Source organism: Lonchura striata, chromosome 13, assembly GCF_050655825.1.
Source record: "Lonchura striata isolate lonStrDom1 chromosome 13, ASM5065582v1, whole genome shotgun sequence".
Taxonomy (NCBI): Eukaryota; Metazoa; Chordata; class Aves; order Passeriformes; family Estrildidae; genus Lonchura; species Lonchura striata.
In genome coordinates this window covers 16,223,541-16,237,355 of record NC_140715.1, presented here as the reverse complement: position 1 = coordinate 16,237,355, position 13,815 = coordinate 16,223,541, and the positions used below count along the sequence as shown (strand labels likewise).

At 44.1% G+C, this 13,815-nt stretch overlaps 1 protein-coding gene across 1 annotated transcript; it reads right to left on the bottom strand.

The window, feature by feature from the left end:
• Positions 1-3,268: 3,268 nt before the first annotated feature.
• Positions 3,269-13,535, bottom strand: LSM11 (LSM11, U7 small nuclear RNA associated). The gene is made up of 4 exons (XM_021530739.4): positions 13,012-13,535; positions 9,025-9,164; positions 8,232-8,315; positions 3,269-6,731 (listed from the first exon to the last, which is right to left on the bottom strand). The coding sequence occupies exons 1-4, from the start codon at positions 13,499-13,501 to the stop codon at positions 6,345-6,347; spliced, it is 1,101 nt and encodes a 366-aa protein (XP_021386414.2). The 5' UTR covers positions 13,502-13,535; the 3' UTR covers positions 3,269-6,344.
• Between the last annotated feature and the right edge of the window lie 280 nt (positions 13,536-13,815).

Below are 13,815 nucleotides of genomic sequence, written 5' to 3'. Positions count from 1 at the left end.
TGAAGTCACCAAATGTGACCTTGAAGACGTCCGTGATTTCAAGACTGAAGAGTGTTTTTGTACCTGATTCCCCACATGGTTTTCATGTGCCAAGGTGAGGTTAACTAACAGTCACGAGCCTGGAGAGGGCAGAGGGTTGATGTATCTGCATTACCTGACAGAGAGAGTTTTGATAACAACACTTGGCACTTGCACAGCATTTACCACTTCCCCAGCTCCTGCAAGACAGGCAAGGAGTGCTCTTGGATGTGCTACAGCTGTGGAGCGTCAGGGAGAGGGATGGAAGCGACTTGCCAAGGCCATTCAGTGAGCAAGAGGCAGTGAAGAGAGTGGAATTTGTCAGCCCCTGACTTCCAGTTCCCTGTCAGTCTGGTGGCTGGCTCATGCTGCTCCTCTGTGGCTCCCTAAGGAAGTTTTACAGGTGACTGACTGGTTAACAAGCCCCAGCCTGTGCACCTACAGTGGGTGCGTGCACCATTGAAAAGAGGTCAGCCCATCTGCTTCCCTTGTAATGACCATTTTAGTTTTAGAGAAACCAAATATTTCTCTCATCTCATCCTCTCAGATTAATGTGCCAGCTGAAGACACCTTGGCACAGCTGCACTTTGCTCTGAAGCAGTGGAAATCAGAAGCAATCACTAAAGGAGCAGCTTTCACATCTTTCCTGAGGGAGAGCACTGATCTTTTGAGAGGAAAAGAGGATGGATATGTTTTCACACAAACTGATCAAACTACTTTTCATTCTAAACGAATACAAGACTGACTGAAAGTCTCAGGTGTACTAATTTTTTTCAACAAAGTCATCCAGGTGTGCACCAGAAAGCTAGAAGCTAGTAAGATAGTTATCCAGGAACATCAGGAGGCATTTTCCTCCCCTGGCAGGCCTTCACTTCCACCAGCTAAGAGAAAGAGCACTTATAGTGACATCTGAAAGGGCTTGTAAACATCATGAGACAAGCATCTCTTCTATTTCCCCATTAAAATAGTCATTTCTCCTGCACCCCAGGAAGCCAAGGAAAACCAAGCCTTCTCCACCCCCACCTCAAAATAGCAAATTTTCTTCCTTTTTCTCCCACTGGGTTTCCTCTGCAAAATATTGAGGCAGGATCAAACATGTCAGTCATTAGGGCTGGATCCTGGCAGAGATTCCAGGGGCAGTTCAGGTGCTGTGAAAGGCTCACAGCATAAGGGAGGCTGCACTCAAGAGCATCCTCCCCTTCACCTACAGAGCTCAGCTGCCCAGCGTGGCAGGATTGTGGCCAAGGCTAGAAAGCCCCTTCCCATGTCCAGGAGTTAGCACCACCTGAGTAATTCCTGTCCCCTCCTTTGTCTTGGCCTAATCTGATGCTACTCTTGCCACCTAACACTCCTCTCTGTCAGTGTGAAGCCATTCCCCCTCGTCCTGGCACTCCAGGCCCTTGTCAACAGTCTCTCTCCATCTTTCTTGTAAGCTCCCTTCAGGTACTTGAAGGCTGCAATTAGGTCATCCCAAAGCTTCTCTTCTCCAGGCTGAACAACCCCAACTCTCTCAGCCTTTCCTGGTTTGCAATACTTGAATTGCAATCAGAATTTCACAAATTCTGTAAAAACTTTCTTTTCCAATACTATTTCTAGTCAGCAGCAGCCTTTCCTAATGTTCTAACAGACTTAGGATTGCTATTAGTTCAAACTTGAATTTTTAAAGCCAATATCATGAAGCAAAAGCATGAACTGAAGTAGTTCTGGGCTGCAGATGCTGCAGACCTCAGCATTCATATTTTACACTTGGCAGTGCAGGCAGGAGAGAAAACATCCTCATATTAATTGGCAGTATTTGCAGTTATGCTCCGAGGCAGACACTGGCATATACCTGAGCAGCTTCTCAGGCAAGAGCTGAGGGAATCACTGCATCACCTCTGAAAAGGTGCAGGACTTTGCCTTCCAGTTTTATCCAGTGGCAGAGCTTGCAGTGTAAATTGGTGCTTATAACTCTGATCTGTTTAATCAAAGACAGGAAGTTTACCTTGAGATAAACATCTTCATAAACTCATTGTTTTCAGTCTGCTGTCCCTGCTCCACTTTCCTTCAAGATTCTGGATCAAATAATTTACACCTGTCTCACTTAGGTCAGTGCCAGTAAGAAATAGGCTGAGTGTGGGCAGAATGTTAGACAGAATGTCAAATTCAATAAAAATTATACATCTTTTTTCTCTGCCTCTTTTTATCCTGCACACCTATTCACCCAGTGATTTACAAGTGCAAGTGGGTGACTGCACCAACAAACTAGGAAAACCTAGCACTTTGTGAAGGAAAATAAATAACAAAATTATTTTTTCAAAAGTTAAAAAAAAAATCACTTTACTCCAAAAAGTAATATTATCCAAGATAAATAATTCTTCTGACCAAATAATTCTGAAACTCTAAAGAGAACAGTATGAAAATCAAGAATAGCCAAAGGCTCTCTGGATTCAAAACTGGATGGGGTAACATTCCTTAGGGAAGGGTAAAAACCAGTGGGCACTCAGGCCTGTTCCTGCTGAGACATTGCCCTGCAGAGGGAATGCTGCACAAGAAACAATGAATCCAAACACTGAAGGAGAAGAAGCAGATGGAAAACAGCACTCACTGATTAATTCAGAAATCACCTGCAAAGGACATGCTAAGAACTTCACTCTAGGTCTGAAAAACCCTTCCAGGCAATTAACAAGCTGGACAAGTAAGTTGAGAGAAGGAACCAAACCCACACTTTTTTATAAGCTTTTTTCCCTTTGCCTTTACCTTTTCTAAAACTACAACCCAAGGAGTGTTTGATAAAAACGAAGCACCTGTGCAAAAACATTTCCTAAGAAATAATCCCAGAAATGAGAAATTATTTTAAAACTTCCACAGATTATCCCAACGCTTCTTTGAAGTTTTTGCAGAAAACTGCTCCATGCAGTAACTGTGTACCTCACCCCAAAAACACTTTAAGAACCACTGCTGAGCACCAGGCTGAGCAAAGTCCTAGAAACACAGGATAGGTGGCAACCAGTGGATCCTTTCTAGGGAGGCTTTCATATCTACCCAGTTTTTTCATTCTCACGTTGCTCTCTGTTTCTTACTCTTCATTCCTTAGCACAAAGACTTTGGTGTGTTCGTGCTCACAGCATCACTGCAGCAAGAGAGGAAAGGCTGGGAACAAAACACTTCTTTAACAAAAAATTTTATGTTGAGTTTGGAAAAGAAAAATCATAGAAAGAAACAACAAGAACAATGAAAAAAAAACCAAAACACTGACAACTACAGCCCATTTGGTTCCAAAGGTTGTTTTCTTTTTCTTTTTAAAACAAATTTAGGAGAATATTTGAGTGAGGTAGAAGAACCCATTTCAGAACATGACATTCAGTTTTATTTAAAGAGCAATGTTATCTGAAGTATTGAACAAGCAAGTGACAGCACACCTATAGGATCACTTGCTTCATCACACTCATGATGCTTGAAAGATACAAAATCTGTAAAACAGGGTTTTAATAATGCATTTTAAAAATACACAATGCCAGAAAAAGTGGGAAAAGGAAGACATTTTGGAAGATCTGAAGTTGTAGAAGAGGAAGCAGCAGTATTTAGGAAGCAGCTTGGAAATAATGAGAAAAATGGACAATGAGAAAAGTAGGATACAAATGAAGAACCAACAAATAATTCATTAAATCTAAACTGGAAGACAGCAGTTTAACCAACTTCACAGATGAGAGGAGGAACATTCTAACAATGAGGTAGTGCAAAAAAAAGTAGATAAACTATAATCCTTAACTAGGTTTGCTCACCAAAGTGATGATTCTGGAAGAACAGGTCAGGGATGATATAAAAATCAAGGCACAAACTTAAGTCTAAGCACCAGCATTTTTCATAAAATGTAAACAAAGAAACTCATAGATGTGAAGCAACAAACTTCTGTATGGTTTCACAGAAAAACCCATTATGAAAGGAAACATTGAGACTTCCAGAAGCAACTGAGAACTTGGGGAAGTGTCAATTGATAGGAAGGGCAGCACAGCCACAAAAACATTCATAGTAGTTGTATCTTAGTTAATGCACAAGGCATAAACTAGGCAGACAAACAGAATTAAGAATATCAGGTGAAGAAAAGCAGGAATTCAATGAAATGTCACTGTATATCAGCCTGAGGGTGATCTGACACCCTTTGGTCAAATATGAAAGAAAGAGGAGAGGTCAGAACCAGTGGCCTTTGGTACTAATAGAAAAGGCAGAGAGGAATTATCCCAAGCAGCTGAAATAAGAACAAAGCTGTCAGAAAACAGAGAGGAAAATCCCCACAAACATAAGGAAGAAAATATTCACTTGCAATAAAAGCTGCTGGGAAGTCAGAAGCAGAGATAAGCACCTTGTTTCTAGCTTCACATGTTTCTAGTAATTTGTGAGGGTTCTGGTCAGTACATAGAAAGCCAACCAGGAAAGGGTGCAGAAAGCCAGGACAACAAGAGCAGTCTTTGTAAACCAGAGTTTAGAATGTCCTGAGGAGACAAAGTACTGACAGGAGAAAGGAAAAAAAAAACAGGGAAAAAAAAAGGAAAAACTGCAGAGCACACGAGTACAGAAGGAAGGAGGGGAAACAAGAACCTCCATGAGAAGAATCTTTTCAGTGCCTAGTCTCAGTTCACAGAGGGGTGGGATTTACAGCAGTAAAGCAACATTTCAGAAGAATCTGTAAAGAGTATTTAATTTTTTCTTTTCTTTTTTTTTTCCCTTGATGAAACTATTTTGCCTCAACAGTACTTTTTATTCTGTCCCAGGCTGAACTTGGCTTTGAGCTCAGTGGCTGAGCTCATCAAGCCCCATGTCATATGAATTGTTGACATAAGTTTCAAGCTCCCCCAGAGGCAAACAGCTGCTTTGTGTGTCCAGAATGCCTGCTAAATTATTTCTGTGATTCACCCAAACACCAGACATATTCCTAACAACAAAGCAAGCAGAATGCTGCATCTGCAGCAACAGAAATCCATATTACCCACAGTACAGCCACTCAATTTGAGAACTCAGGGCATCTATATGCAATGTAAGTCCTGCTACAAAGCAATATCCCAACTTCAGCTTAAACACACAGAGCTGCTGCAAAGCACAAGGCAGTTGAGATGAATACAGAATAACAGCATGAAATCTCCTTTGACAACAAAGGGAACAGGCTACATAATGGAACAGCTTCATTTACCCTCAAACTTCTGCAGGTAGGTTTTTTGGAAAGCAGCTTATACCTGCAGAACCCTGGCCTGGCCTGCAATAATTCAACAGCCTTGCTAAAATGAAACACTGATGAGTTGAGTTTGACTTCTACACTTCAAAACCTTTTCAGGCACATCTCCAAAGCTCAACTAGAATTAGATGATGCATCCCTCATATGGACAGGAAAGACCCATGAAGATTCCTGCTCCATGAGAACTACTGGAGACACAGCAGCTCTGGTTTCAATAGAGGGAGCCTGAAAAGTGTTTAAACACTGGACAGGTGTGCTCAGCACAAACACACCTGAAAAAAGCCCAATCTTTGCCAGCTTCACTCTTACACTAAGTAGCAAGTGGGTGAAATATAAAAGGATAGCTTTCCATCTTCACCCACAGATAAACTCCAAACAGGGAGGTCTCTGAGTCAGCCACATCATCTGTTTGCTGGTGACACGGGGCCAAAACACAGCATTACAAAAAGAGCCTAAGCTTTGATACTGGAAACAATTTACAGTCCTGCCATCACCCACATTAAAAGAATAGTTTGTAGCTAAGAGGTTTTCTATCACACAGAGCATTACAGCGCTAACTATGGCAAAGAGGCCAGTAGCCATCAGCAGAATGAGATTCCAATGTTTTATAAACTATTTCAAAATGACTGTCAGAATTATGTCTGGAAAAGAGGACAACCATGTAAACAGCAGCAGATAAACTGTTGGTTTCATTAGCAACTTCCTCTTTATATGAATCAGAATGTGCAAAAGAGCATTTCTGATTTATTGCAAGTCCAGATCTTATCCTTAAATGTGTGCCACAAGTAGCTCCTGTAACAGAGTACACCAAAATTCTTTTACAACCCTCTTCATTTAGCTTCTTTTTTAAGAAACAGTGGGATCTGTGTTTAACTCCCTCATATCACAGAAACAACTGTGTTGCTGACCTTCTCCTGAGACCCTCAACAGGGATCTAAGGAGGCTGCTTTGGCATCAAGCCCAGGATGCTCAAGTTACAATTCTTTCCCCTACCTTGAGGTGGCAATGGGAAACCAGCCACGGTACCGTCCTACTCAATGACAACTCTAAATAGCAATGGGAGCTGCAGCAGCAAGTCATGCTATCAAATAAATACTCTGACAAAGGCTCAGCCAAGTCAATGTGCTAAATGGACAAGCAAGACATTCTCTCCTCGAATAAAGATCTGGTTTATGTGGCGTGTGAACACCTGCTGATAATCCACCTTGGGCCTCCTCCTCCTCCGGGACTGGCTCCTCGCTCGGGCCCCACCAGCACTGGCCCCCTCGGTGTGGGCAGTCCTGCTGCCCACATCAGCTTCGCTTCTGTCACCCGGGGTCTTCTTCTCTCCAGCTCTGCCCAAGTGTTTCTGCCTCTCACGCTCCTCTTCTGCTCTCCCTCGTCCAGATCCAGCCTTCAAACTCAGCATCTGAGAGTCATTTGTCAGGGCCTGCTCCTCTGAGACAGTCTTTGAGTCAGCTCCCTTCTTCCCCGAGGATTCCTGCAGCTTGAGTTTGTCAAACAGCTGCAAAAGGACAGTTGTATCTATGACCACACTTGTAAAACAAGAGAGGCCACTTGTTTCATACTTGCACATTGTATTTTCATGTAAAATACCAAATCAGCTCACAAGACACAGTGACAAATCTCCACCAGCAATAACGACCATGTTTGCTTACCAAAGTTAGTGACAGAAGGTGAATGTGTCTCTTGCATAGTCATGACTGTCTTAATGTGAGCACTGAGGAATTTAATTTCAGGAGCAACACTACTGTGTGGTAGCCTTTAACTTTGGTCAGGAGAAACAGAGATACCAAGTTGCTTCTACAGCTCACTTTTCCCCATGTTCTTTTAATGTTTCAGACAGTTTTAGAGAGATTTCCATCCTTGTATCATGAATCCCTAAGATAAGGGGCCTCCATTAGCAGAGTCTGTACACTGAAAAACTGAGGGATCTTTTGTGTTCCCCAAAACAAACTAAAAGATGACGTGTGGGTGTTCTGGGAGGGGCAGACCACAAACAACAGAAAAATAATAAAAGCTACACCAGCAGACCCAAAGCAGTGTATGAACTCATTAATCTAAGAACACATGGTGCTGAAACTGGAAAAGAAATTGCTTTTGCTCTGGCAGCAGACAAGCTTTTATGAAATAATGACAAATAAGGTTTTTGGTTATGCTGCTTCTTCCCAGCAACAAGCTGGAAAGCCAATGCCTGTGAGAGTGAGCTAAAGGAACAATGACAACTTGATTATATTTAACTAATCTTTAAAAGAAGGAAGGGTGGGATCTATCAGAAAACAGATTTAAATGGCAGGAATTTGAAAGCAAATTCCTCACAATGAAACAGTTTAAATGCTTTTGTGATGCTTCTCTGATGTTCAAAAGGCCCGGAGCTGTTGCCATTCAACAGGCACTGCCCTGTCACATTTTTTCTCCTTCATTGTTCAGAAATTCATCTATCATCTCTTCAGTTGTCAACAGGGAAACAGCTCTATTTGCAGCTGGAGTGGAGAGCTAGAGAGTAGAGATCTTTGGAGATCTTGGGCTTCACAGTACCCAGACTGGAAGCTCAAGTGACCAAAGGGCTGTGTTGTTTCACTGGCTGCAGACACAGACTGTGCCATGAGGAACTTCAGTACCAGAGGGATGCTCGGCCACATTCCCCAGCAAGACAAACACAGACCTGGTCAGTCACAGGTGCAAAAAACACACAGAACAAATCTCACATCAAAACCCACAGAGTGAGCTTCTAGAAGTTCAGCACATCATATTAAGCAGAGGCAACAACTCTGATCTGATTCTAAAGTGGAGCTTTAGTAACATTGAACTACTAAAGTACTTTCAGAAAGATCAGAAAACATTTTGGGTATTTTTTTGTTCAGTTCAAGTTATTTTGGAGTTGTCTGTAATAAAAGGAGGTAAAATATTTTGAATGTAAGCATGGGTTCCAAATCAATGCTCCCCTTTTACTACTTTGAAAAAGAAGATGCTTGTAAGAAAGAAAACAGCAGAAGTCACCTACTCGGGTCAGTGAGAGCTGAGGTTCTGCATAGAAGGCTTTGCCCATTACTGGCTTCCTGTAAGTCTCATCCACATCTGTCAAGGCCTAAAAAAAGATAAAAGAAACTGAAAGATTGAAATTAATGTAAAACATGGAGCAGCTTTGGATCAGCTTTGTGTCAAAGCATTATGAAATTATGTTCTGAAAGAAAATCCATCCCAGGAACAAGCTGTGCTTTGGAGCTGATTTGTTAATCATCTAAATTGTACTGAGGTATAAAAGCAGCAGCAAAGTTCATTCTGCATTACTTGCAAAATCTCTGTGATCCTTGTCTGCAAAATCCTTCCTTCCTTCCCACTTCCAAACTTTCCACACCTCCAGGCTCGCAAATACTTAATAGCTGCTATTCCATCTATTGTCTTTAAGACCTTCACAGGGTAGAAAACAGGGAAAAGCTTTTGTCACTGGCAGCTCAGTGATGTTAGTGAGAGAAAACACAGAAGCACTCATCACTATACAAAGATTAGGTTTTGCAGAGAAAGAAACCTCTGGAAGCTTCTGATATTCCTCATATTCCACCTTCCTGTGTTCTTATACAAAACCTCTGAAGATGCTGGAAACTCTTCAAAGCTTCTCTCTCACCTAAAACCTCTTCCAGAGGTACCAGTCCAACACCAAATACCACTCAAGTCTAAAACCCAGCACTTGCTACCAGAGCAAATTAATCTTCCCCATAGGTCATTAGCTTAAACCTATTGCAAATTTCAAGTTTTCAATTTAACAGTTACAAATCAAGGGTTGGAACAATAATTACCATATTCCAGAATTTGTCAAATGCAACCAAAAAGCCTGTGCAGACTCCACGAAGCCCTTTGAAAGTGCGGATGTGGACATTAATTCTGATCCCATCTCGGACACAGCGATGAAGCTCCCCCAGTGGGCTGCCTTCATGGACTAGAACAGAAAGAAAACATCACAAAATATACAGAATTATAGAAGAGAATTGTAGAATGACCTGAGTTGGAAAGATTTTCTTTCAAACTCCCTCCCACAGGCAGGGACAGCTTCCACTAGACCAAGGTTGCTCAGAGCCCCACGCAGCCTGGCCTTGAACACTTCCAGGGTTGGGGCAGCCACAGCTTCTCTGGAAAATCTGTGCCAGGGCCTCACCACCCTCACAGCCAAGAATTTCTCTCTAGTATCTAATCTAAACCAATTTTTTTTTTCAATTTGAAGCCATTCATGCTCTTCCTGTCACTACACATTTTTGTAAAAACTCTCTCTTCAGTATCTATCTAAAAACCACATAAAAATCCACTCTATGTACAAGTATGGCAGAGCTTGGCACAACACTTGTGATCACAACAATAGCAATGAAGAAGCCCCAAGCACTGTAGCACACTGTGGTTGCCATTACCAGACCACCAAAACTCTTCTTACAATGGGAAGAGCCAAGACTTTAGAAAATATGAAGGTTTTGCTTGACATAGCCTGCAGGCAAATCAGCCTTAGCTGAAAATCTTTTTTGCTACATTTCAAAAACATGCCAAGTAATCTGAACTGTAAATAAAAGTGGTTGAGAGGGAACAGAAGGCTCACCGGGGCAGGGTTAGTTCCACAGAAAAGACAAATGCCTGGTTAAGGCTACCTCAGATTAGTTATGAGCTGTGAATAAAGAATTGTAGCAGATTTGTTCCTCTTCTTTACAAGGGGATTTCTGAAACAATGAATGACTCAAAATCCTTCAATTTACTAAACTGGACCAGTTTAAACTGATGAAAATACATTGTTTCAGTTAAGATCTCAGCAGCCAGCTGAAAATCCTTCAAATTCCTACAAGACTTTGGCAAGGAAATAAAATTACTCTAAGGAGCAGCCAGCAATTAAACCGTGCTAAAGCCCAGGGCAACAATGCTTTAACCAGGGCAAAAGTGAAGGGATTCAATAAAACATACAGCTTGCCTGGCTCACACAAGCCTTGTCTTCACACCAGAAATCTTTGCAAGTCTAACTTATCTAGAGGGGTAGATATTATTTACAACTTCCACCATGCCTTGGTACCCACTTGCTTGTGCAAACACAGCCCCAGGATTGCTGTACAGTTCCTACTAAGATTCAGGGAAAAGACTTGGTCTAAAATCTCACATGGTTCTCCACATTAATAAAATATGTGAGCCAGAGATGACCTCTCACCTTGTGCTTTAGGGACTGTACATTCAAGATTTGATTTGCACACCAGAAAATGCTTCCTGTGAGTGTAGAGTGACTGTGTAAACCAGCTGATCTGCAGGACTGGGTTGCAGGGTAATTCATGGCCACAGCAGGGAAATCTAAATCACTTTCCTCTGAATTAACCTAATCACATTTATTTTTTGAGAACCATTGTCTTCTTGCCAGCCCTCTCCAGCTGGATCACTGCAGGAAATTGATTTCACACAGAGCATAAGCTGCCTCAGCACCTCCCAGCCTTGCTTAGGGGGTCTTTCCATGAGCCTCTGTGTCTCCTTCAGCTGAACTGATAACAAACATGTTCTGGATTGACAGATCCCTCACAGGAACCACAGATGACACCATCACGATATCAATTTGATGCTTCCAATCAGAAAACAGTATTTTTTCTAACCAACCCTGAGAACTTACATAACAATTTAAAATCCAGACTTATTTTTAGATTTTAAGTTCAAATACTCCCTTTAAGTAGGAACTCTATCTACAACTTTTTACAGAATTCTATATCTAAGCATTATTTTCAATTATGCCTCTGTCTCTCAGCACCCAGGAAAACACTACACAGCTTTATCAAATCTACACTCTGCCCACTTTTCCTTGCTGTGTAAGGTTCTGGCTCCTCCATGGCAAACTTCCAGCTTCATCTGAGCAAAAGAGCAGAACACATCATCCAAAAACTCTTCAACAACCTGACATTCTCAGAAAAAATAAAACTAGCAACGCAAGGCATTTATTTTTGGAACACACCTCCTCTGCAAGCACCAAAGGCTGCAATGAGCAGGCTCAGCACACAACTAAATCTGCCTGTGCCTTCTGCGTGGGTAGGGACCAGCATGAACAACGTTTCAATAGACAGGGAAAATAGTTACCTGGTTGGCACTCAAAATCCAACCCTTACCTGGATAAAATCAGCACATGCTTAATACCAGGACTCTGAAAAATGACTCAAAAAACTACTGTAAGCAGAGGGCAAGCACACCAAAAGGGTGAAAATAAAGATCTAAACTCCGCTTAAGTTCAAGTCCTTGTCCTCAGGGCAGACTCCATTAAGAGGCAAAATTAGAAAAACTTCAAGAGAAAAGTTGAAATCATTCAGAACACTGTCAAACACCTTTCCACCTGCCCTGCACATGAATTCTCTGCCCCTTGGTTAATGCAAAGTAATGACAAATAACTTCTCCTGAACTGATCCACACAGTCCAAGTTCCAAACACCTGTGGTGCAGACAATCCCCCAGTTACAGGGGAAGCACACAATTTTGGCTATAAATCACTCTTAAAACACCCCACACTGCTGAATAGCATTTTCTGTATCAGTTGTGCCAGTCTTCTTTGAAGTCCAGACATGCATGTGTGGATATTAAGGAGGTGTTCTTCATTGTTCCTAATTTTTACAGGGTTTATTTTTTTCTCAATTTTCAGCACCAGTACAAATTGAGATATTTTTTATTAAGATCTGAAATCAATACTTTAAGGTCAGTTTTTTGAAAAACCTGGACCATCAGAACCTCTGAATTTGTGCACAACACTAAGTGTGATAGTTAAGATTATGCAGCATCTATAGTCATGAACACATTGTGTTTTAGTGTCTAAGCAAGAAAAAGGTTTTGCCTTGGGCATTCAGAATTGAACATTTTGGGCTTTGCCTTTTCAGAAAAAAAAAAATTAAGGTGACGGTGCAAATTTTATTCCAAAATGAATCCCAGTATTTTTAATTAAGTGCACTAAAGTTATATCTCACCTGACAGCAATGCCATTTGATTCTTGGTGTGGGGGCACAAGTAGCACCTCTTCATGTTTAGAGGATGTTTACCCTGACCGCACACAAAACATTTTTACAAGAAATATGTATCATTATCACATCTGATGAATTAAATTTACATCACAGCTGCCTCTCACCTCAATCCACTGTTCTGCCATCCTATTATCAGAAATGCCAGTATTTCTGCCTGCAGGATGTTTAGTTAGCAACCAAGTAACAGCAGTGTGTTACAGACCTACCCTGTGGTTATGGTTACAGCCCGGACTGACCCAAATATCAGTCATGGTTTAAAATAGTACTTTTGAGAATATAGCAGTGTCTCATCCTTTTTCTCCTTAAAACCAAGAGGATGCATGTAATTAACCAATTAACAGAGCAGAACATCACCACAACAGTGTCATCTTTGCGTGAGCAGCTCTGTGAAATGCTGTTCCTCATTCCTGCACACCATTTCAGAGAATCACGGAATGGTCTCTGTTGGGAGGAACCTAAAAGCCTATTTTATTCCAATCCCCCTGCCATGTGCAGGGTCACCTTCCACTATCCCACGCTGCTCCAAGCCTGATCCAACGTGGCCTTGGACACTTCCAGGGATGGGGCAGCCACAGCTTCTCTGAGCGACCTGTGCCAGTGCCTCTGCACCCAAGGTTCATTTCCCATCAAACTAAATCTTTCCCCGCACACCACCCACACCGCACCATCACCCAACCGCTCCCGCCGGCCGCCGCTCTCTCCTCACCCCCAAACTCCCCCAAACTCCCCCGCAACCCGGGGCCCCGCTCGGCACCCCCCGCGCCCGCCCAGCCCTTACGGGGCATCCTGGTGAGGACATTGCGCGGTGCCCGCCGCCGCCGCGCCGCCGCTCCGCCCTCAGCCGCCTCCTGCTCGGGGCCCGCGTTGACCATGAGGCTGCGGAGGCGCCGGATGCGCTCGGGGTCGGCGGCGGGCGGGCCGCGGCGGGACGCGCGGGCGGCGGGGGCGCCGCGGCGGGCGGGGGCGGCGCGGCGGCCGTGCGGGCGGCGCAGGCCGCGCTGGAAGCTCTCGTACTCGGCGAGGTTGTTGAAGCAGGGCGCGGCGGGGAAGGGCAGCGGCGTGCGCGGCGAGTAGAGCGCCAGCAGCGGGTCGAAGCGGCTGGAGCTCACATCCAGGCGGCCAGGGCTGGGCGAGCGGCGGGAGCCCCGCGGCTCCGCGCCCGCCTCGTCCTCCTCCATGCCGGGCTGCGGCCGGGCGCGCCGCGCAGCGCCGCCGCCAGGGGCCGCTGCCGCGCAACGCCGTGCGCCTGAGGGCGGAGCGGCCGCCATGGCGGGAGGGACCCTGAGGGGACCCCGGGGGGACCCCGGGGGGACCCTGGGGGGACCCCGAGGGGACCCCGAGGGGACCCTGAGGGGACCCTGACGGGACCCTGAGGGAACCCTGAGGGGACCCTGACGGGACCCGAGGGGACCCTGAGGGAACCCTGAGGGGACCCCGGGGGGACCCTGAGGGGACCCCGGCACCTCCCTGCCGCACACGGCACCGGAGAACGGCCAGCAAGGGCCGCAATGATGGTGAAGCGTCTGGAGCATCTCTCTTTTAGAAGAGTCACTGCGGGAGTTGGGCCTGCCCAGCCCAAAAG

Bases quoted from the DNA above. Each gene is read 5' to 3' on its own strand.
- LSM11 (XM_021530739.4), bottom strand. From the start codon at position 13,501: ATGGCGGCCGCTCCGCCCTCAGGCGCACGGCGTTGCGCGGCAGCGGCC. The intron at 9,165-13,011 runs GTAAGGGCTGGG...TTTCTGTTCTAG, and splicing joins TGTCCTCACCAGGATGCCCC to TCCATGAAGGCAGCCCACTG. The intron at 6,732-8,231 runs GTAGGTGACTTC...GTCCTTTTGCAG, and splicing joins CTCAGCTCTCACTGACCCGA to CTGTTTGACAAACTCAAGCT.